Source organism: Ursus arctos, unplaced genomic scaffold (genome assembly GCF_023065955.2).
Source record: "Ursus arctos isolate Adak ecotype North America unplaced genomic scaffold, UrsArc2.0 scaffold_13, whole genome shotgun sequence".
Taxonomy (NCBI): Eukaryota; Metazoa; Chordata; class Mammalia; order Carnivora; family Ursidae; genus Ursus; species Ursus arctos.
This window is the reverse complement of record NW_026622797.1, coordinates 35,855,238-35,879,772: the sequence shown is the minus strand read 5'-3', so window position 1 is coordinate 35,879,772 and position 24,535 is coordinate 35,855,238. Positions and strand designations below refer to the sequence as shown.

The 24,535-nt window shown below is 34.8% G+C and overlaps 1 protein-coding gene and 1 non-coding gene across 2 annotated transcripts; both read left to right on the top strand.

Annotated features, from left to right (window-relative positions):
- The first annotated feature begins 238 nt into the window (after positions 1–238).
- On the top strand, positions 239–7,992 carry CENPW (centromere protein W). Its single transcript, XM_026504761.4, has 3 exons — positions 239–520; positions 5,720–5,833; positions 7,833–7,992. Exons 1-3 carry the CDS (start codon positions 395–397, stop codon positions 7,857–7,859), a joined length of 267 nt encoding a protein of 88 aa, XP_026360546.1. The 5' UTR covers positions 239–394; the 3' UTR covers positions 7,860–7,992.
- A 2,030-nt stretch (positions 7,993–10,022) lies between these two features.
- Positions 10,023–10,129, top strand: LOC113259693 (U6 spliceosomal RNA). The gene has a single exon (XR_003317670.1). It is a non-coding gene; the product is annotated as a U6 spliceosomal RNA (small nuclear RNA).
- Positions 10,130–24,535: the final 14,406 nt, after the last annotated feature.

Below are 24,535 nucleotides of genomic sequence, written 5' to 3'. Positions count from 1 at the left end.
TCAGGATATAGGATAAGTGTAACTGCCTTGACATACCAACATTTTCCGCAATTTCTCAACACTCCTGTGAAACACAGGAGAAATAGTTCCAAAGCGCAGATACAATACAAATGGCGATTAAAGGAAGCCTCGGCATTTTTAGGACATCACACGGTCCCCACCGCGGGTGTTTTCAACGAAAGCCGGCGCTCCGGGGGCGGGGCTCGCGCCGGGCTGACGTCACTGCCGAGCGCCGGCAGCGCCCTTTTGGCGGCGGATTCAAACGTTTGGGCCGGGTTTTTAGGGCCTGAAGAAGCGTCGTAGCGGCTGTTTCCTGCTGTTCACTCGGCTGTGAATTTCTGTGCAGTGCCGGGAGGATCTCGGAAGCTAAGGAGGCTGGTGCCCGAGGCAGAGAATGGCGTTCTCGACCACAGTCTCCCAGAGAAAGCATATAAAACGGAAGGCTCCCCGGGGCTTTCTTAAGCGCGTCTTCAAGCGACAGAAGCCTCACCTTCGTCTAGAGACAAGGGGCGACTTACTGGTGAGATCCTGTCCCTTCTTTGGCTGGGAGTGGAGCAAGAGGGATGTAGAGGAAATAAACCCCAGCTTTTATTTCGCCACCCCTAGCAAGTCTAGCTCCGTCAAGCCTATGTCTAAGGCGTTTCCAGCAGTGACGAGGCAGGTTTGCCCCCGCCTGACTAGTCAGTTCATATTCCTGACGCTTAGTTGCCTGGGGCCCTCTGAAATGTGGGTATCCGGACCTTTTTTACGAGAGGCTATTAGCCACATCATCTTAAGGGGAAAAGTAACTTTGAGTTCCTGCTTATAGCTTTTAAATATCACTTTTCCAGAGCATAGTCTGGTACTGCCCTTAATGTACTTGCGAAAGGTATGAAACGTATAGTTAAAAATAAATTTTGGAATTTAGGCAGGGTCATATTTATTTAACTATTGTAGAAGGCATCACTGACGTGCCTTTTACGTGTGTGCCTCCTTCTTTGCCTTCCTCCCTTTTTTACGTTGTTAATCAGACGTATTTCCCTATATCCTGTACTTTAGCTTATTAAAGAACCCTGATTCAAGTTTACTTGTAAATAATATGCTTTCAACTGTGAATTCATTTCCCTAGGCAAATAGAGCACCTGTTAGTTGAGTATTCAAGGCAAACCACGAAAACTTGTTTATCTGACTCATAATTCCTGCAGCATAATGCTCACTTAATAGCCATAACCAAACCACTGTATATTTCTGTGTTGAAATAAATTCGGAGTTTTTATGTTGAATGCCTGGAACATATATTTCTCTAGCAGAATAAACACTCTTTCCCTAGGTTTAAACCATAAGAGGTACCTCGTCTCTTTTGTCACAAGAGCTTTTTGAGTAAATGAACCATTATAAGTGGGCACCTAATTTCCAGGAAGTCAAGGTAAAGAATTGTTGGTAGCCAGGGCATATGGCGTGGAGAGTGTCTTCAGAATGCATCACCAATTTGTTTTTAAGCTCCATTGGGTTTTTCCAACTCTCTTCTTTACAGCCTCCCCAAATTCTCTACTGCCTTCCCATCTGTTGCCTGCAAGTGCAGCATTTCTCTTTTTGCTACACTACTATGGAATTGTCTTTTTCCATTATTTGGTCTTTGAAGCCAAAACAGCTTTCTTAGAAAAGTAGCTCTTCTATCTCCTTCCCTTCTTTTCTTAGACTCTGTAAGGAAAGATAATATAGTTGACCCTTGAACAACCCTTGAATGACCCCTCTAACCCACCACGGTTGAAAATCCACGTGTAACTTTTGGCTCCCCAAGAACTTAACTAGTAGCCTATTGCTGACCAGAGCCTTACTGATAACATAAAACAGTTAATTAACACATATTAACACATTATATACTGTATTCTTACAATAATGTAAGATAGAGAAAAGAAAATGTTAAGAAAATCTTAAGAGAAAATGCATTTACAGTACTGTATTTTTTTTAAAAAATCTGTTTTCAAGGGTCAACCTCTACGTACTGTTTTGAATATCCCCCACCCAGTGGTGATAAAGGTAACAAGTGAACTGGATTAAAGTGAAATTGATCTGCAGAACATTTTCAGGAATTTATTCTGGAGTTTTCTTTGGAGCTGGGGCTCTAAATGGAGAGGAAATGTACCTCCTCAGGAATATCAGATTACCAGCTGGTGCAGATTGTTTGCCAGAAATTTCTCAAGTAGAGTCCTCCCACATCCACAGCTGTCTGCCTCAAAGTGACCCAGGGACACCTGGGCTGTATTGTGGAGTGGGATTGTGATCCAGGTGGTGTGGGAAAGAAGAGGAGTTGCAGTGGTAGGGGAAAGGAAATTCTTTCTGTTAACATCTATTCCTAGGTTGTATGCTCATTTTTGGCTTGTGTTGCTTCTCTCACTGTCTTGTATATGCCATGCATCACCCTGGTTTCTTTGCTTATGGTTTTCTGCTTACCTTTGACACTTCGTAATCTTACTCAGCAAGTGTCCCACATCATCCATAAACTTTTCTACAATTAAAGCAGTCTGTTTTCATCTCTTTTTTTCTGAACTTTGATAGCAGTATAAGAGTTACATCATACAATTTAGCTGTTGAGACTCTGACAATGTTCTGTAAGTTTCATATGTCCTTTTGTCTCCCAGTGTGGTACGCAGCTTCTTGAGAGGAAGGAACCATATAGATCTGTTTGTGTCTCCCATTACCTTTAATACAAAACTAATCTACTTTTATGCTGTCTTTTGTTATATTGTATTTCTTCTGCCTGAAAATAATCTCATTCTACTCTACTTGGCAAACTCCAATTTCAAAATCCAGTTCAAATGCCAGCCACTTCCTGAGTCTTCCTTAATCTTAGGACCAACTTTTTCTTTCTTTATCATCTATTGTCACATGTTTTTCTTTAATTTCATGTGGGTCTCTCATTGGATGGGAACTTTGAATTGGGAACTTTTTGTATTTCTAATGTTTGGCATAATACTTTGAACATTGTGAGTATACAAATAACGTTGGGGATGCATTGTAACTAATGTGGGTTGATTGTTATTGCTAACATTTTACTCATAATTTCTTTGTGTTATTTCATAGTTCTTTTGTACCGGCTTTTTTTGTTTTATTTTATGCTTTATTTGATTGTATATCCCCAGGGCCAGTACTGTCACAGGTGAGTACATCAGTTAATCTGAATAAATTGTTCAGCTTTTTCATGGCTCAGTTGGTTTTCAGATTTCTCACTGAGGAAATATCTGGATGCTTATGGTTTATGTAAAGGTCAAAAGTCCTATGATGAAGGGAGGAGGAAATCAGACTGGCCAGTGTTTTGGTCAACCGACACTGTTAAGGAATGGATAGTTCTTTGTAAATTATCTTTTGATTTACGTTTCAAGCAAGGTGGTTTTTTTTTTTTCCCAAGTAAATTTTTGATGGAATGGCCTTTTTCAAATTTAAATGTCTAGCTGAATACCTTAAAATTTGTTTTTGTTTTGACTATTTTAATTTAAACCTTAGTGCAGGGGCACCTACTAGGCTTAGTTGGTTGAACATCCAACTCTTGATTTTGGCTCAGGTTGTGATCTCAGGGTCATGAGATCGTCCATGCTCAAAAGGAGTCTGTTTGAGATTCTCTCCTTCTGCCTCTCTCTGCCCCCCCCCCCCCCATGAGCTCTCGCTCTAAAATAAATAAATCTTAAAAAAACAAAACAAAACCTTAGTGCATTTGAGTGGCACTACTCAATTAACTATTTTATAAGAGAGGGTTAGTTTGCTTAAAAAAATATCGTGATAGTCAAAAATTAATATTAATTTGTCTCAGAAACTATGGCTCATGCTTATGAAGAAGAAAAGACTTTTCATGTAGGTTAATAGGGTGAACCAAGTCTCAAAACAATGTGGGTTTTTTTGTTTATTCCCTTTTCATTTTTGCCTTTCATTTTTTCAAAATTGAAGTATTGTTGATGCACAGCATAGTGATTCAACAAGTTTGTATGCTATGCTCACCCCAGGTGTAGCTACCACTACCGTACAGTGGTATTACAATACATAGACTGTATTCCCTAAGCTGTACCTTTTATTCCCATGGCTTATTCATTCTATAACTGGAAGCCTGTATCTCCTACACCTCAACCCATTTTGCCCATCCCCCCCACCCCCTCCCCTCCAACACCCATCAGTTCTCTAGAACAGTGTTTGTGATTTATTTGGGATTGACTAAAAAAAAAATTTTGTTTTTGCCTAATTTGGGGAGATATGGAGGAATCTTTTGTTCATGCAGTGATAATTGTTGACTACCTACTATATATTGTGCCATGGACTAAAGATCACTGAGGATACAGTGTTGGGGAAGATAAACATAGTTCTCATCCTCATATTTCATTGAGGAAGACAGGTGAGAAATTGCTGCATGGTGTATGTAGTATGTACAGTGGTAGGAAGTTCAGGTTGCATAACCTTACATACTGGGGGGAGTTGGACTTTTCAGAGAAGTTTACAAACTAGTAGGCTGCCTGTAAGTAAGGTTCTATTTGAATATGGAAAGAAGTTAAAAAGACTTACTACAGAACTGTAAGCTGAGAGATGAAACTGGAAAAGTCTAGTCAAGTGGGGTTTAGTATTAAGGAATTTATCTTGGACATATCTGGAAGCTATTTATCTTTAGAAGTAGGAAATCTAGATTAACAGGAAATTGTGCCATGTTACGGAATGTTTTTGCTGCAATAGGAAATGGGATGTCATTGGAAGTTTAAAAAAGAATTGAATAACGTGGTATTACATGAGGAATCAGAATTGGGTGCTTTACCCTAGAGTTCTTGTGAGAAATAAAGAACGCTGTGCATCAGAAAGGTACCAAAGGTGGATGTCCTTCCATAGGTTCTTTATCTTATTAAATTTAAATTCTCAAACTCCTGTTTTTTCCAGATATCACTAAAACATTCTTAAAATTCTATAACCATCCACTAAAGATTTCTGCATAATATTTTAAGTTTAAAACGCAACATTACCTAGTTATTTAGTGTTGAGTGAACTGTGGGGGCGTGGTTGTATGCAGTGCACATTGTGAATATTAGATGAGTATTGTTCTAACTGCAAAGAACATGTAATATATAAATCACCAGTATATTAAAGATACTATCTAATTGTACCTAAATAGTTAATATTTATTACTTATCTGCTTATATTATCTATTTTAATTTCTTAAGAGCCTTAAAGATTATTAATAGTAGATATGATTATACTTTTCACTTCAGTAAAGTTAACATTTCAATTATTACATGTTTTTGAATAGATATTTCAAATTAAGTATCTGGTTAAAAAATCTTAAACCCATGGATTGTAGAATGAGAGATGATTAGCCTTAAATAGTTGTTGATATGTTTTGTTTTTAAATTTTTGGGAAATTCCATTATAAATTTAAATTTATTTGTAACTGGGAGCAAGAATATTTGCTACTTAATAGAGTCCTACATAAGCTTTGTAATTATGCTTTACAATAATGTTGTTATCTATGGCCTTTGGTAAGCCTTATATATAGCCTTGGTTCATGTATTGCAGTAACTAAGTATCTTTTGTATGGAATTTAAGTTGGACTTATATTAAATCGAATTCTGTGTTACTTAAATAAAAGTGAATTGACTTAAGCACACTAGTAAATATACAACAAATTTTGGAATCTTTTATTTTTAAAAATCATTATTTCAAAGCATCAGTGTTTGAGTTTAAAAATCCTTTTGAATTTTCTCTTTTAAAGGTGCATCTGAATTGTTTACTCTTTGTTCATCGGTTAGCAGAAGAGACCAGAATGAATGCTTTTGAGAATAAGTGTGGAGTCATTAAAAAGGAGCATGTACAGGCTGCAGCAAAGGTAAAAATCTGACTTTTCTTGAGCAAGAATTAATTTTAAAAAATATCATCTAGTATATCACTTCTGTCTGCTTTGGATTCCTTATTCAGCTTTGTTGATTGACGTTTGGCTCCCCTCCCCCCAGTTATGCTGGCACCCTGGTATAGTTAACAACAGAGTTGGCACGGATTAGGCCCAGAATGCTAACCAGTTATCAGCTGCTGTTTCCCTAGTGGTGTAACTCTTGCCTACGTACAGGGCAACCTAGGCAGCTGCCTACAGCTGGGGGATGTTTGGCTTTCTGTGTTAATGGGTTTAATTATGGAGATTTTCTTTTTCTATATGTATATATTATGGATTTCTGATGGAAAGATTCATGACCACTGCTTTATCATTACTTAAGGGAAATGAATGTTTAGTTGCTAACCTGTATGATTCATAGTAGGCTATATATAGTTGAGAAGGTTTATCACCATGAAATTTATAAAAACTTCTTGATCATTTAAAATTTTCCTAATTACTTATTTTGTTTTGAGATTTGAGTGACTTATGAATCAAATCACTTATATAAGCAGAGAAAGTTGCTTCTTACTAGTATTTCTATATAATGTAAGAATATGATGCCTAGGATAGTTTTTTCTAAATATGTCTCCAAGATTATTATTTTCATTTGATGTTAATAGATGGCCCACCATAAAAAGTTTTGGGGGTCAGATAAATTTAGATGACCTGTTGTATCTCTTTGAATAGTCACAGTGTTATATAGAGAGCTTGTTTCTAAAATAATATGCAAGAAATTGGCAACCATGGTTGACTGGGGGATGATGTGGGAGAGAGACTTATTTTTGACAGTCTACCTCTTTGTAGACTTTTGTTTAATTTTTTTTTATTTTGAAATAATTATATACTCAAAGAAGATGCAAAAATAATAGAGTTCCCGTGTACCTTTTATCCAGCTTTTCACAATGCTCTCTTCTTTATATAACTATAGTTATGTAAAGTTATGAAAGTTTATGAGAAACAGAGATAAAGAAACTTGTTGAACTCTGTTTAACTTAGCATCCTAAAGATTTGGGGACATAATATACTCAGCAAATTTGGGTATGTCATACTTTCTTTTGTAGTGCTCATGCTAACATGTAGAACCAGAGAAGGACAAATACTGGCCTGGGATATAGACCTATGGGCTCTGTGGAAGTCTAGAAATGTGCATGCCCTGGTACTGTTTTAGGGGCTTCAAATTTGCTTATACCCAATATGTTTCTAGACTATTAAAGGGAATATAAGTATTTTTTTTTCTGCAGGTAAAAGTAAGGCTTAAGAGCTTGAAGAGTGTATGTGCGTATTTTAAATTTAGGATTTGTTTTTATTGTAGGTGTACTTACCTATAAGTAGATAAGTTCTTTAAAGAAATTTCTGCGTATATTCTGGTCTACTGCTTCCAGTCTTTCATAGCTAAAGATCTGATTTTATTTTATTTTATCATGGGCTATATGTTTTGAAAATTGTCTACATAATGAGGTGTTTTTGTTTTTTTGTTTAGCATATGATGACTAGTCTTTGTCTCTAAACTGATATAATTGTAGCTCAAATGTAAGAAATTTGGTATTACAGATTTGTATTGCTTTATAGTTGTTAATCCCTGATTTATAATAGGATTTTTGACTTTTGGAAAATTCTTTAACTCCCTAGATTACTGAATTGTCTACGAACCTCAAGTTGGGGACCATTAATCTGGGTACTTTTGGCTTATATTTGAAGAAATTGACATTCAGAAGTGACTATAAAACCAGATTTTGAGAATTGCTTGTTTCACATTTTTTGAGAGAAGTGGACTAGTTTAGGGGAAGCCTAGGACCATTTATAAAGCAAAAGATTCCATAATCACCTTCCATATTGGGTTTTATAAACTCAGAGTCTTGCATATTATGCACATAAGATGATTTAACTTTTTGTCGAGGAATTCTGTTTTATTTGCCTTGGGTATAATATGAATCTTCATTTTTCCCCCCCCTCACAGGTAATTCTAAAGAAGAGCAGAGGTTAGAAGTCAAAGAACACATTTTTGAAAATTATATGATGTATTATTTTAGGTGGTAACAGACCGTGAAAGCACTTTTCACATATCAGCTAAGATTGTGTATTATTAAAGTATTGACTAGTTGAGGGATGCGTGTATTTGTGTGTGTGTATATATATATTTTTTTATTTATTATTTTTTTTTTTTACTGATACTGGAATATCTCAAACACATGGGACTATATACCCTTTTTTTTTTTTTTTTGAGGAATTGTTTCATTCACTCTCCGTGACCTCATTTTACTTCCATTTAGTCGGTATTACAAATGTTTTACATAACAAAAATGACATTTTACATATGAGGTAGTTTGAAGTGATGTGTTAGAATTGTTTATAAGGATTTAGATTTAGTTACAATTAACTATGGAATCAATTTAATTTATGAAGAAAGACAATGTGCAGTCAATCTAGGTACATTTTAATACTGATTTTAACTATTTAATGCCATCACATAAGCAATGCAGTTTTTACTTCACAACATTATTGACATTTCTCAACTAGAAACATCAGCAAGGTGTTTTCAAAACCTGTTTTTCTTTCCAAGCCAAAAAAATAATAGAGCAAACTGACTTATTTTAAGTAGGTTTAATAGATGGGTGTTTCATTTCCCTAAGGAATCCTTTAGAAATTATCTGATAGTTATTTTTATTCCCCAGTGGTTACACCTTAAAATAGTTATAGTATAATACCCAAAACAGGAATTTGATATTAGCACCGCGTGGGTGTAATTCTGTACCATTTTATCATGTGTAGATTTGTGTAACCACCACTGTAGTCAAGATACAGAGCTATTTCATCACCAGAAAGTTCTCCATCATCCTGTCCTTTTATAATTAACACTTAGCCTTCTATGGACAACCCTCCCCTCCAATCCCTAAGCCCTGGCAATTGCTAATCTCTTCTCCAGCTCTATAATTTTATCATTTTAAATGGAATCATACAGGTAATGACTTTTGGGGATTTGTCCCCCTGCCCCCCCAGCATAACTTCCTTGAGATCCATCTAAGTTGTTGCATGTAGCAGTTCCTTTTTATTACTGAGTCGTATTCCATGGTATTTATGTACCACAGTTTCTGCAGCTATCCACACATTGTAGGGCATTTTGATTATTTCCAGTTTTTGGCTATTATAAATAAAGCTTCTATGAACCAATGTGTACAAGTTTTTATACAGATAAAAGTTTTCATTTCTCTGGGATAAAAGCCTGGGAGAGTGATTGCTGGGTTGACTGGTAAGTTTATCTTTAGTTTTTAAAGAAGAAATGGCCGAATTGTTTTCCAGAATGGCTATACCATTTATACTCTCATCAGCAATTTATGAGAGATCCAGTTTCCTCACATTCTTGTAAACATTTGGTATTGTTATTTTTTATTTTAAGCTGCTCTGATGAGAGTGTGTCTCGTGGTTTTTTCCATTTCCCTAATGGCAAATGATGTTGTATGTATTTTCATATGTCTATTTCTCATCCATTTTTCCTCTTTGGTAAAATGTTTCTTCTTTTGACTATTTTCTATTTGGATTGTTTGTTTTTCTAATGTTGAATTCTAAGAGTTCTTTATTCTAGGTATGGGTCGTTTGTCAGATGTGTGATTTGCAATATATATATATTTTTTGTTGCCTTTTACCCTCTTAACAGGGTCTTGTGAAGATCAACAGTTTTTAATTTTGATGAAGTCCATCTTAATTGGGTTTCCCCCCCACCCTTTTCATGGTATTGGTGTAATGTTTAAGGACTCTTAACCAAGCCCTTGGTCCTGAAGATTTTTTCCTATATTATTATTATTATTATTATTATTTACAAGTTTTATAGTTTGTTTTACATTTAAGTCTATTTTGAGTTAACTTTTATATGAGGTGTGAGGTTTAGGTCAAGATTTATTTGTCTGTGGATATTATTTTGGCACCATTTGTTTAAAAGACTGTATCTCCTCCATTGAAGATCTTTTGCACTTTTGTCACAAATCTGTTAGTCATACTTGTGTGGGCTTTCCTGGGTTCTCTGTTCCATTACTTTGCCTCAGTCCCTCCACTAAAAACACATAGTCTTTATTACTGTGGCTATATAATCAGTCTTGAAATCAGGTAGAGTGATTCCTCTCACATGATTCTTGTTCAGAATTTTTTTTGGCTCATGCTGGCTTCTGCAGCACATACATTAGAATCGGAACTATACAGAGAAGGTTAGCATGGCCCCTGCGCAAGGATAACATGCAGGTTCTTGAAGCATGCCATGTTTTTAAATGGCTATCTGAGATAAAGACTTAAATGCTTGTTGAAAACTGGTAAGGAAAAAAATCGTTTTGGCTCTTCTAGTTCCTTTGCCTTTCCAAATAAATTTTAGAATGATTTTGCTTGTAAAAAAAAAAAAAAAAATCTTGCCAGAATTTTGATAGGAATTGCATTAAACCTGTGTATCAATTTGGGGAGAATTGGCATCATTATTATGTTGAAGCTTCCAATCCATGGATATGGAATGTCTGTATATTTACATCTTTGATTTCTTCATCATTGTCTTGCAGATTTCACTTTTTATCATTTCCTTTCTGTTTAGAGAACTTCCTTTTGTTATTCTTTTAGGGTAGGGCTGCTGGTGACAAATTTTCTTCATTTCCTTCATCTGAGAATATCTTGATTTCCCCCATCATTCCTGAAACATATTTTCACTGGATAGAGAATTCTGGTTTGACTGTTCTTTTGTACTTGAAAAATGTTGTGTCATTTCCTTTTGACTTCCATGCTTCTTGATGAAAAAAAAATCTGTAATTAATGCATTGTTTCTCTGGCCTTTTTCAAGATTTTTCTTTTATGTCTTAGTTTAGAAGTTTGATATGATGTGCTGTAGCATGGATGTCTTTGCATATATTCTATTTGGAGATCACTCTGAATCTTTTTTTTTTTTTTTTTTTTTTGCCAAATTTGGGAAATTTTCAGTCATTGCTTTTTTGATACTTTTAGCCCCATCTGTCTTCTCTTCTGGGTCTCTAATGACATAAATGTCAGATTTTTTTTTTTAAGTTCCATAAATTCCTGAGGCCTTTTGGGGGTGTGTGTGTGTCTATTTTCTTATAGATTGGGTAATTTCTATGTTCTGTCTTCCAGTTCACTGGTTATTTCTTCTGTTTCGCCATTCTGTTGCCCCATTTTTCCCCCAGTTATTAAACTTTTTAGTTCTCAAAGTTCCATTTGTTTTTTCTTTATATCTTATATATTTGCTGAGACTTCCTATTTTTTTTTCATTAAGTGTGTTTGTAATTACTCAAGAATTTTTATGATGGCTCCTTTGAAATCCTTGTTTGATAATTCTAACATCTGTGCCATCTTGGTGTTGAAATTTGCTTTTTATTATTCAGTTTGCAATCTCTATTCTTGGTATTAAGTGTGATATTTTTTATTGAAACATGGACATTACAAGACTGAATCTTAAATCTTGTGCTATATCAGGACTTCTCTGGCACCATTCTAGTGGATAAAACATGGTACTACCTTGCTACTGCTGGTGAGGATAGAAGTCACTTAACCTCTGTTGATGGCCAGTGATGGTGAGGGAAGGAGCTCTCTCATTATTGCTGGGTAGAGGGTGGAAGTTTAGACTCCCCACTAGGTCTTTGCTGATACCATCCTGGTTGGGAGAGGGAGGAGGCACCTTATTACTGCTATTCACCTGTATTCCACTGATGTTGTGGGAAGGTAGTCATGTTACCCTTGAGCAATGGTGAAAAGTCCCAACTTGACTAGACTCTAATACCATCCAATGGGGAAGGGATAGAGTTTTGTTACCACAGCATGAGTGTGAAATACCAGACTTATGAGGTCTTCACTGAGTGAGGGTATACTCTCATTACTGCTCAGTGGTAAGGGTCCTGCCTCTCCAGTAGGTTTCTGATACCTCCCCAACAATGAGAGGATGGGATTCCTTCTAACTGCTAGTTGTGGATGAAATTCTGGGGTCAGGATGAAATTACTACCTTCTTACTTGGTCTTCTCTGACACCATTCTGATAGCAGGATTTAGAATGCTGCATTATGTCCCAGTAAGAGTAAAAGTCTAGGCTGTCTACCTGATGGTTGCTGAAGAGGGTGGGGAACAGAAGCTGCCGGTTTTATCTGTGCTCTGTGGCTGGAACAGATTGGTTATTGTCTAAAATTTTCTGTTTTGCTAGGATACCCCTTTTCTTGTCTTTTGGTTAGAGAAAGTAGGTTTTTTGGAGGGTTTTTTGGTTTCCCAAAAGCTCTTGTAAGTAGCATATACTTGGGTTTTGTTCTTTTATCCAATATGATAATATTAGTAATTGGAGTTTGTAGTCCATTTACATTTAATGTAACATTGCATATTTGGGTTCATAGTTACTCTTTTACTAATTGTTTTCTATATGATGAAGCAGTTTAAAGTGCCTTTTTCTTTTTTTGTTTCGTTTTGAATTTTATGGTTCATTTTACTTTCTCTTGCCCTAGTTATACATTGTTATACTAGAGATTATAATATGTATCATTAACTTCTTATACTATTTATTAATATCTTTATGTGGTCTTTTACTAGAGATTACAGCATGTACCTGTGACTAATTCTAGAACCTTAGAACATTGTAATTCCATTTACCTACTTCTGTCTTTTAATTATTTTAATTTTACGTATGTTAAACCACACTATAATTATTATTCCTTGAAATGCCAGTATTTAGTGTATATTTATATCTACCTTCATATCTACCCTTTGATCATTTCTACAATTCTATTTTTTTTCCTTTGGAATTTTTTTGAAATTACCTGAGGAGCTCCGTTCAAATATTTTCTTTAAGTGTCTATTTCTTGGTAATAAATTCTGTTTTTGTCTGTGAAAAAAATTCATTCTTTTTTTAAAGATTTAGCTATCCGTTAGTAAGAGAGAGAGCACGCACAAGCAGCAGGAGTGGCAGGGAGAGGGAAAAGCAGGCTCCCCGCTGAGCAGAGAGCCTGATGCAGGGCTTAATCCCAGGACCCTAGGATCATGACCTGAGGTGAAGGCAGACACTCATCCAACTGAGCCATGCAGGTGCCCCAAAAATTTCATCTTTAAATTTGAAAGATCTTTTCATTAAGTGTAGAATTCTAGATTGGCTATTATAGCACTTTAAAAATGTTATTCCGTATTTTCAGGCTTTCATCATTTTTTGAGAAGTTCATAAGACTTAGATCAATATATCTTTTTTTTTTTTTTTTTTTTTCCCTGTTACCAAAGGTTTTCCTTTCTGGTTTTCAGCAGTGTTAGTGTGATTATTTTCCCTAGGTTTGTTTTGTTTATTTGTTTTAGTTTTTATTTCACTTGAGGTTCCTGAATTTTCTGAAAATAGGGTGGTACCTTTCATCAGTTTTGGAAGATTCTTAGTCGTTATCTTTTCAAATATCGATTCTGTTTTCTTTTTCCTCTTCTGGGATTCCAATTATGTATTATCATTAGACTTCTGTAGGTGCCTCTTACTCTTTCTTTCTTTCTTTCTTTCTTTCTTTCTTTCTTTCTTTTTAAGATTTTATTTATTTGAGAGAGAATGAGAGCATTAGCAGGGGGAGGGGCAGAGGTACAAGCAGACTCCCTGCGAAGTGTGGAGTCCCTTTGGGCTAGATCCCAGGACCCTGAGATCATGACTTGAGCTGAAGTCAGATGCTTAACTGACTGAGACACCCAGGTGCCCCATCTCTTACACTCTTATTATTAGACTTCTGAAGGTATCTCTTACACTCATGCTTTTTACATTGTTTTTTCTCTGTCCTTTAGTTGGATATTTCTGTTCACTTGTCTTTGAGTTTACTAATTTTGTCTTCTGCTCTGTTTCATCTGCTCACAAACATATCTGATAAGTTCTAAATTGCAGATCTTTTTTCCCCTTGAATGCCTGCATCCGATTCATCTGTTGAAATTCTTAATTTTTACCCATCCTTTCCTCTATTGTCTTGGACATATTAATTGTATTTTAAGGTAATTGTCAGTGAATTCCAATATTTGAGTTAGCTGAGGTTTTTTTTCTTCCTCTTTTTGTTTTTTCTTTTGGTTTTTGGTCATGTAGTTATGTCTTATGGCATGCCTAATAAATTTTGCTCAAATCTAGATATTTTATTAAAAGTTATTCTCCACAGAGGGGTCATTCTCTCCTGCACTATGCAGACAGTGGTGGCTCATCACCTTAATCTAATCAGCGACTATGCTAACTCATGGCTGAGTGGTAGTATGGAAGAGATTCAGTTCATCTCTTGTTTGCCCTTGGTCTTCCAGGTGTTTTACCTGGGAGCTTGATTATGTGTTTTAGTGGCTCTTCTTCTGACATGTACTGAATGCTAATCTTTGACACATGAGACTGCCAAAAACTCTGCTTTACTTTTCAGAATCTCCCACAGAGGCCTAAGAGTTCTGTAAAGGCCCTGAAGGAAAAACTGACCTTGTAATCCAACATACTACATCTCCATTAAAAGCTCTGCTAGAGCAGCCTGGAGTCTCCTTTGTTAGAATTGGTAGACGCCTCCAAGGTAAAATTCGCTGCAAATATTAGCTTACTTTCTTAATGTTCTGGAGGACTAAGACTGGAGTCCTAGTCCTTCCATTTCTTGTTGCCTTAGCAGATCTTATTTGTCTTCATAAATGGTTTCTGTGTATTTTCTAGTTTATTTTGTTCTCAGAAGGAACACTGGTTGGCCATAAATTTACTTCAGTGAGGGTGACCACCTGTCCCAGTTTGCCCAACTGTTCAGTTTAGCACTGTAGATCCTCCATCCCAGGAAACTCTTCATTCACAGGCAAACTGAGACAGTTGGTCACCTTAATTCCAAGCCATCCAGGAACAGAAGTTAGTAAATTTAACTTAGCATGAAACTAATATGTAGGAAGGTACTTTTGATAAAACTCCTGTGAGAAAGACTGCTTTTCACACTGAGGTTGTATGTTAAATTAGTTACCTTAAATTGTTATGGCCAATATTTTCATGAGAAGGTGTTTCAGGAAAATGCAAATAATTATTGTTTAGAAATTATATGTATTAGAAATTTTTAAAAGATCATCTAATCATTATTTTGTTAATCGTTCTAAGCAGAAAGTTGGTAAAATCATTGGTTTGTCTTTGAAATAGTTTTAAATGTCTCTTCCTTAGAGTTGGTTATTTTATACAAACTCTTACTTTCATTTGTCTCTTTTTTATGTGTATTTTATGACTCTAAAATGTTTTTGATCAGAAACTTTTGTGTCTAAATAAAAATTCATGCTGGCCAGTATATACTGTGTTAAAGCAGTGGGCTCAGTGCTCTTAGGGCTTCATAGCTAATAACCACCATAGAAAAGAGAGGCAGGGGAACACTGCGCTCTTGGAGATGTTGTATTCACTAACCTCAAGAAATAATTTGTTTCATTTGTAGATGCTGTGTCTTGTTTTACTGATATTTAAAGTTTGAAAAAATAAAGTTTGTCCACTACAAAGGCGGATGTACTTATTAATGGAGGTATAAGTTTTAAAAGGTTAGATTGAATATCCTGTATGTGATACAATTTTGGGCAATTAATTACCGGCCTTGTGATAGTTCTCATGCTGTCTTAAATTGTATTTCAGTTTATATTTTTAATTGTCACTTTATATTCATTTCTGATTTTGCCCATAGGATATAAGCTCTTCTAGGGCAAGATTTTCTAATTATTTAATCCCTCCAAGCCTATATGCAGATTTTTATTTAATTTCTAAAAGGACTGTATTTTCAATGGGCAAGGCTTGATGGAGATGTAGTTTCAGTTCTTTCAGTTACATATGGCCAGATATGCATCTTTATATATATATCATGACCTTACCAAACTCCAAAAATAATCCAGAGGATAGAACTTTGCTGCTTGTTTTAAGAAATCTAGATGACTGTCTTGATCTGCCATTAACTACACTTAAAACGTAGCTCCAGTTTCTGCCTCTATGAAATTAAGGACTTGAAAGCAGTAGTTTCTAACATTCCTTCTAACTCTTCAAAAATAAAAATAAAAAATAGAATGGTTTCTGAGAAAGCTAATATGGAGAATGTTCTATTTGGATGTATCAGAGCCTTAACTCGTGATCTGAAGTCCATGTACCATCATGATTATAAAACTTCTGAGCACCCTAATATCTTTAATTTTGTTTGCATAAAAGCCCAAAAGAGAGAAACTTTTTTATTGGTAACATTTCTTAAATCTTTTGCATTTAGTTGTTTTTCCTATGTTCTCTTCATTTCTAATTATTCCCCTGTGATTTTCTTTAGTAATTGTACTGAAAACAAGCTTTTCAAAGTTAAGATTCATACCCTTCTTGATTTATCTAAAACTACATATGATGAGGAGAGGAAAACTGTTAGATGTTGTTTCAAAGGTGTATCTTGGTGAGGTTGGGATGATTTTGGCCTGTATACTTAAATATTATTATAAAAACCTTTGTAGTTAACATAGAAGTGTATTTTAAAAGAAAAATAGCTTATGTCTGTTAAGTCTCAACTCGAGGATTCTTTGTGGACTCACAGGCACTGAAATCTCTTTCTTTAATGAAGAGCAGCACTACCTGAAGACAGTATACTGCTAAATAAAGAGTATTTGGGATTTGTATGTTGACTTCATAACAACTAGACCAGCTGGGGGGAGTGTTTGTGTTCATATTGGAGGGATTTCATCAGCTGTCCATCTGTAATGGGGTGTAATAACCACCACGAACTAGGTGGTTCAAGTGCTGTATTTGGGCAGCAGAGTTTTGTTTGACACACATAGTTTTGGTGTTTTTAATTGAATTAATTACATTTTAAAGTTAAATTTCACCTGCAAATTTAATTTCTGCCTTTTTTTTAATTGGACAATATGGCAATTATACATCCATAATCAGTTGGGATTATGTAGCTTCTTTCAGATGACAACAATCTTTTGTTCACTCCACTTAATCAGACCTGCTTATTTATGTTAACCCTGAACCTCTGTAAGCATTTATGTTCACAGCCTATTTGAAAACTTAAAAGTTGGCATGTTTCTTGACATTCCTGGCCAATTATAGTGGCATGCCCTAGCCATGACTCAGTTATGTTCTCTTTCTCAGCATGGTATTTTCCAGAATTTTCTCAAGTTTCTGGTAGCAATTAGCTTGTACCATTGGCTCCAAAGCTTGTTCTAAGTCCAATAGTAGCAGCCAAGTCCTTAAAGAATCTAGTCTCTGGCAAGAAATTAGGGCAAAGTGTTAACTCATCCAAGCATATCTCCCCCATCAACCTTATCTCACCCATGTAAAAGTAACTCAACTTTAAGATTCCTTGTATCCATGTAAGTTGAATTAAAATTTATGTCCAATTTGCAGTTTCCTAAGGCAGTTTCTTAGACTTCATGTATATATTGCACAGGCTATACAGGATTTGCTTCTTTGTATATTCAGCACCAAAAGGAAACTTCTCAAATTGTACTCATCTCAATAATGTCTCTTTCCTTTATGATGCTGTACCAGGAACCATAATAGCACACAGTTAATTGCCTTGTACTCAATCCATTGCATCCTGACTCCCAAGAATTTGACAGGCCTGGTGAAAATGCATTCTAGACTTAGTTCTATGGTACCTCTTAGAGTCATCTGGTACTAAAACTGAGGTCTAGAATTCTAGAGTGTAGCCCTGCAAAATGTGCTACTGTGGTTGCATCAGTTGGGCACTCAGTTATACATTTCTTGAATGGATGAGTAATGAAAGTCACTTAAAATCGACCACTTAGCCTAGTCTTTGCTGTGTCACATTCAAGAAGACAGAAACCTGTTTTCAAAGGTTTTGAAGAATAATGCAGATAAGACCTCTTCTATTATCCATTAAATGCACAGTATAGGGTTTTCTATAGTATTTCACCCAGAAAGCTTCTAAAATTTTTCTTGAGATAGATTTTCCTTCCCTATTTATGAAATCTGCTAAAAAGTTTTTGCTGCTTTCACTCTCCAGAGTAGTGTCACCACCATTTTTTGCCCTCAGTGTTTACTAGCTCTTTTCCTGCGTGGAACTTTCAGACATCCTAATTCTTGTGACCATATGACCCTCTATGTTTGGTGCTGTCCCCACCCCCCCCATCCATTCTAAATGTCATTTTCCAATCAAGGTTGCTTTTCTCTTCAAAATCTGCTTTTGTGAATGGTTGAATAAAATTGTTCACTTTATTGTATGTCAAAACTCGAGTGAAGGAAATTTGTTTCTTCTTTCTCTCCAACTCTTTTTCACCCAGCCAGCCAGAATTGAGAGGCATGAAAGAGGAGAATTGCTGAAATAGTATGGGACATATAAAGTAAATTTAATACCCAGGCAAATCAAGACTGAGTAAAACCAGGTCAAAAGACACCCCATCTGCATGATGGTAAAGGTATTTAGTTCTTACTAGAATCCTATAAAATAGATGTTATTTACAATTATTCACTTACATCACAAATCAGGAAACTAAGATTCAGAGAGAAGTAACTGGATGTGCTCATGATCATGCTCAAAATTGCCTGTGGCTAGCAATTTTCATGTAGACAAAAAGGCTGAAGGAAAAGGTCCTGGTAAGTCTTGAGACCTGGTTGTGAAATGACTGGAATTTTTATATTTCTTAATTTTCAAGTAGAACTACAGACTACTGGGGATGGTAGCATTATAATGAACTCAGATCAACTGGCCTAATCTTACTTTAAATACTGTAAACTTAGGGGTCAAAGATGATTACAATGGAATTGTGACCTAAAGAAATATTTTCAGAAATTTATATAAGTTGGGATTAAACCACAACTAGGATATCACAGTGTAAAGAAAAATAGTGTTATCTGTATATAAAAATATGTACTTATGATGAAGATCTTCTGAAGCTACCATTTAGGGATTTCAATAACAATAAAGCAAGAAAAAACAATCCCTGTTTTGGTTCTCCCTCTGATCCATAAAGCATTAAATGAAAATGAGCATTTTTATGTTTTGTGGCTGTAGGAGTTCCCCCTGCTGCGCTCCTCCATATTTTGTGGGTGATGAAATTCCTTAATTGTGAAGTCCAGATTTCTGATTAAGCAATTGTTCTTAGTGGGCTTTTAAATCAAATTTTATCTCTGGGCTTTGAGAGTTAAGGCTGCCAAGATTTGAATAAAGAAAACATTCATTTTGATCCCTACTGACTTTAATTTTAAGGCTTTGCAGCTGTAAAACAAATACTAAAAATTCAAATTTGAAAATAAAGTTGGGATTTTGCTATTATTTTTATATTTACTATGAAGGGAAAACCAGTGCAGTCTAATTAATGTATAGTTACATTTGATTTGTATTATAAGATGAAGTTAGAGCCGTGAAAATAATTTTTTCTTTTATAAAAGTTTTATTCTATAGTTATTTTCAAAAAATTATTTTACTTTTTATATTATGAAGCCCATGATATAAAAAGAATACATATCTTTCAGTAATTTCCTTGCATAAACAGTTTGGCTAATGAAACGAAATTTTCAAGACTGCAGGATTCAATTATTTTAGAAAACTTGTTGAAGTTTTAGTTATAACTTAAATCATTAAAGTTTCTATTTTTAAAATTGTCATATAGTATTTAAGTATACTCTACCTATAATATCATGTACTTATAAATACAATATACTTAGCTACAAATCCCAGTATGGAGCACTTGGGGGATGAGAGGAGGTGGGTTGGTGAGACAGTCAGATCAGTAAATTGATTAAATTCTCCTAACCCTGTAATTTTGTGCATAGAACACCCTCTGCTATGAAAATTAGATGTTCTTAGATTTTCATTGTAACTAGACTATTTAGTGCCCAGAGGGAAAGAACATTCCTAATTCTAATGAAATAATACCTATTTGTTGTCAGTGATATATCTACATTTTTGATCAATTTAGATTTTAAGTGGATTAAGTATTAATGAACCATACTTGCATAGGTATCTTTGAGATCTAATAATATCTTTTGAGTGTCTTCTTAGGAATAGTTTCTGAATTTGTAAGTGTATACCATACACTCAATCATGTCGGGTATATTCATTTATTTTAGTACTTGCTATGTGCTAAGCACTCAAGTAGAGTGAAAGAGGAACAATATCCTTGCATATAAGAATACCATTTAACTATTTATATGAGGGTTTTAACTATAGAGTTTGCTTAAATATTTGTACATATATATACATATATATGTTTTTGTTTTTTGGGGGTTTTTTTTTGTAAATCAAGGTCATAGTAATCAGAAATTAAAGCAAATTATTTGAATCAGAAAAACTTCCTGAAGGTGTTTTGTTTTGTCTTTTTTTTTTTTTTGGCAGGGAACACCAAATTCAAACTGGGTGGAAAAGGATAATGGAGGGTTGAAAGTTGGCAGAAAACCCATAGGAAATTGTGCAGATGAGGAAGGAACAAACCATAAGATGAGCTCAAGATTAGAGTGCAGAGGCATATATGGTGAGACAAGAGATTATATGGAAGGCTTCCAAATTGTGGGAGAAGTGAACCATCAGGAATTTAGAGTCAGTGCAGGGGACAGGAGGTGGTGAGATTCTTTGAGTGGGCTTATAAGTAAAGAAAACATTTTCTATTTTTTGTTTTTTTAAGATTATTCTAATAACCATCAGTAGGTTAAGAGATGAGAGAGAATGAAACTACTTTGAAAGCTATTGCAATGTTCAAGTATGAAGTAATTACATAAAAGGTTCAAAGTTTTGAAATAAATAGGAGATACTAGATCTGGGAGAACTCACGAAAAGAAAGAATTTATGTAAAATCTTTTGTATAGTGTCTAAGTCATTTCAACTTGTAATTTTAACCAGTTAGAAGTAGATACTGATAAATTATAATTTTGATTTAAACCATGATATAGAGGACTTTGGGGGAAGTAAAGATTGATAATGGAAATCCCAAATATAGCAGACTAGGCAGAAAGAGGGGAGTGGCAGTTTAGGACTACTACAATGGCTTAAATGTTTCATTAGGGTCTTGGACTCCATCTTTTCTCTCAGTCTTTGTGGTGAAGGCCTTTCTTTATATCCCCATTGTTTCAAAATAGCTGCTGCATTTCCACATATCACTTTTGTGTTCTGAACTAGAGGATAAAAGAACAAACAGAAAGGGTGGTACCTGTATCGGAAGAGAAGGAGCTTTTCATCCTATTGACTTGGACTTGACATACAACTACTACTAGTTGCAGGGGAGTCTGGAGGAAATGATTTTTTTAACTTAATTGACAAAAATAATTGTATATACTTAAAGTGTACAATGTCATTTGACATATATATTGTGAAATGATTACCAATATCAAGATAACACATCCATCACCTCACATAGTTAACTTTTTTTTTTCTCTTTGAGGGAGAATGCTTACGATCTACTTTTAGCAACTTTCAAGTATACAATACTGTGTTATTAACCATAACCACCATGCTGTACATTAGATCTTTAGAACTTGTACCTTTAATCGACATCACCCTATTTCCCCCTGTCCTCCTTCCTTCCCTGGTAACCATGATATATTTTCTCTTTCTAAGAATTGGCTTGGTCTTTTTTCTTTTTTTTTTTTTTGAAGATTCCACATATAAATGGTATCATACAATATTTGTGGTGTATACATACACATTTTCTTTATCCATTCATCCACTGAAGGACTTTTAGGTTGTTTCCATATTTTGGGTTGAATACAACAATGAGCATGTGTGTATAAATATCTGTTTGAGATAATGATTTTAATTCCTTTAGATATATACCTAAGAGTGGGAATTCTGGATCATATGGTAGTTCAATTTTCAGTTTTTGGAGGGTCTACCATACTGTTCCGTTAATGGCTACACCAATTTATGTTTCCACCAATAGTGTATAACATTCCTTTTTTTCCACATCTCCAACATTTGTTATCTCTTGTTGGCAATAGACATCCTAACAGGTGTGAGGTGCTATCTCATTGTGGTTTTGTTTTGTGTTTCCTTGATGACTAGTGATGTTAAGCAACTTTTCATATACCTATTGATCATTTGTATGTCTTCTTTGGAAATATGTCTATTCAAGTCCTTCGCCCATTTTTTAATTGGTTTATTTGCTTTTTTGCTATTGAGTTGTATGAGTATTTTAAAATATATTTTGGATATCAGATACACGATTTGCATGTATTTTCTCCCATACTATAGGTTGCTTTTTCAATTTATTGATGGTTTTTATTGCTGTGTAGTAGCCCTTTAGTTTGGTGTAGTTCTACCTGTTTATTTTAGCTTTTAGTGTCTGTACTTTTGGTGTCTTATCTAAGAAATAATTGCCAAGACTACCAATGCCAAGGATCTTTTCCCCTATGTTTTCTTCTAGGAGTTTTATGGTTTTAGGTCTTATGTTTATGTCTTTGATCCATTTTGAGTTAATTTTTGTATAATGTAAGATAGAGGTCCAGTTTCACTCTTTTACATGTGGATATCCAGTTTTCCAGCACTATTTATTGAAGAGACTTCTTTCTCTATTGTGTGTTCTTGGCACTTCTGTCAAAAATTAGTTGGCCATATATCTGGGCTCTCTCTTCTGTTTCACTGGTCTGCGTGCCTGTTTTTATGCCAGTACCATACTGTTTTGATTAATATAGCTTGAAATCGGGAAGCATGATGCCTCCAGCTTTGTTCTTTTTTCTTACGATTGCTTTGGATATTTGGGATCTCTTGTGATTCCATACACATTTTAGGGTAGTTTTTTGTATTTCTGTGAAAAATGCCATTGGGATTTTGATAAGGATTACGTTGAATCTATAGATCACATTGGATAGTATAGACATTTTGACAATATTCTTCTAAGAACATGGAATACCTTTTTGTGTCTTCAGTGTCTTTCAGTGTTTTATAGTTTTCAATGTTAGGTCTTTCACTTTCTTGGTTAATTTTATTCCTAAGGATATTATTGTTTTTGACACTGTCTCTCTGAGCACAGAGTTCTGTCATTAAAAGAAGGAGAAACATATATTAGGTAGATGTCTGGCAGAAGAGTTGTTTTGTATAACCTAAAAATTCTACAAAAAAATATATTAAACCATAAAGTTAAAAACCTTAACATATTGGGCTGGATTTCTTTCAGTTGTCTGAATACTGATTCAGGACATTTGTTACTGTTTTTGATCCTATTGCTTTCTCAAACTATGTGGCCAGATTATACCCGGGAGAAAAAGTAGAAAATTCATGTATTCTGAGGACCAATTTATAAATATGAAAACTATTACATAAATATGTGGTTTCAAACATCTTTAAATTTGATTTAAATTTATATTCTATGTTTATAATATTAAAAGTTAATAAATTATATTTTCAAAATTGTGTATTTTATGCTCTTTCTAATACCTGTGATCCCAGATGAAGGTAAGCCTTTAAAATAAGTGACCAGTATACTCGTAACAATTTTATAATACGAAATAAATGTAGCCAGATTATCGGGTATACATAGTACTTGTTCTCCAATTGGTTTGTGACTTAGGTGCAAAATTGTATAGCTAAAGATATTTAGCCAATGAAATCATTGAATTTGCCAAATATTCTTGAATGTTTTAAGAATGAGGCTCTGAAGCTATGTGGTTATTTAAAATGTATTTTGGACAAGCCTCCAATGATACAAAAGAAGTTAAAACATATAGCCAAAAGATTGAATCACTGAAGTGCGGAAAGAACCAGCAATAAGCTTGCTACATGTCTTTTCTGGAAATGCAATCATTTCATTGTTACTCACACAAGTCTTCTAAAGTACTTTGGAATATCACGGATAATATAGATTCTATACCCTTGGGTAGTAAAATAAAATGTTACTCTTAGTTATTTGAAATCTTAAATGTTATTCTTTTTCTAGATGCAGCTGAGTAATTTTTGGGTTTTTTTGGTTTCTAAGGAAGGCCTCAATTATATTTTCTTCTTATTATAGTTGAATAATTATGTAACAATTCGTCACATATGAAAAATAATAAAAGTACATGATACAAATAATATCAAAATAATGTTTTAGATTCTGAAACTTGTTAATAATATAGTCCTCAAAGGTTTTTTATATATAAGGAACTTATTTTAAAATAAAATTTTTTAATTTTTATTTTATTCTAAAACTTCCAAGAGCCAAAAGAAATTAGATGGGCCTCTAAAGTACTTAGTCTGTGGACTAGATAATAATCAGTACCTATAATTTTGGGGACACTGCGCTAGAGAGTAAGAGACATAAAAACCATAAAAACACATGCCTTGCCCTTAAGACGGACAGTTTTTGATATTTAAAGCCATTCCAGTCATAAAAATCTATGCTGCTCAATGTCCACAATAGCTAAATCGTGGAAGGAGCCGAGATGCCCTTCAACAGATGACTGGATTAAGAAGTTGTGGTCCATATATACAGTGGAATATTACTCAGCTATCAGAAAGAACGAGTTCTCAACATTTGCTACAACATGGACGGCACTGGAGGAGATAATGCTAAGTGAAATAAGTCAAGCAGAGAAAGACAACTATCATATGATTTCTCTCATCTATGGAACATAAGAACTAGGACGATCGGTAGGGGAAGAAAGGGATAAAGAAAGGGGGGGTAATCAGAAGGGGGAATGAAACATGAGAGACTATGGACTATGAGAAACAAACTGAGGGCCTCAGAGGGGAGGGGGGTGGGGGAATGGGATAGGCCGGTGATGGGTAGTAAGGAGGGCACGTATTGCATGGTGCA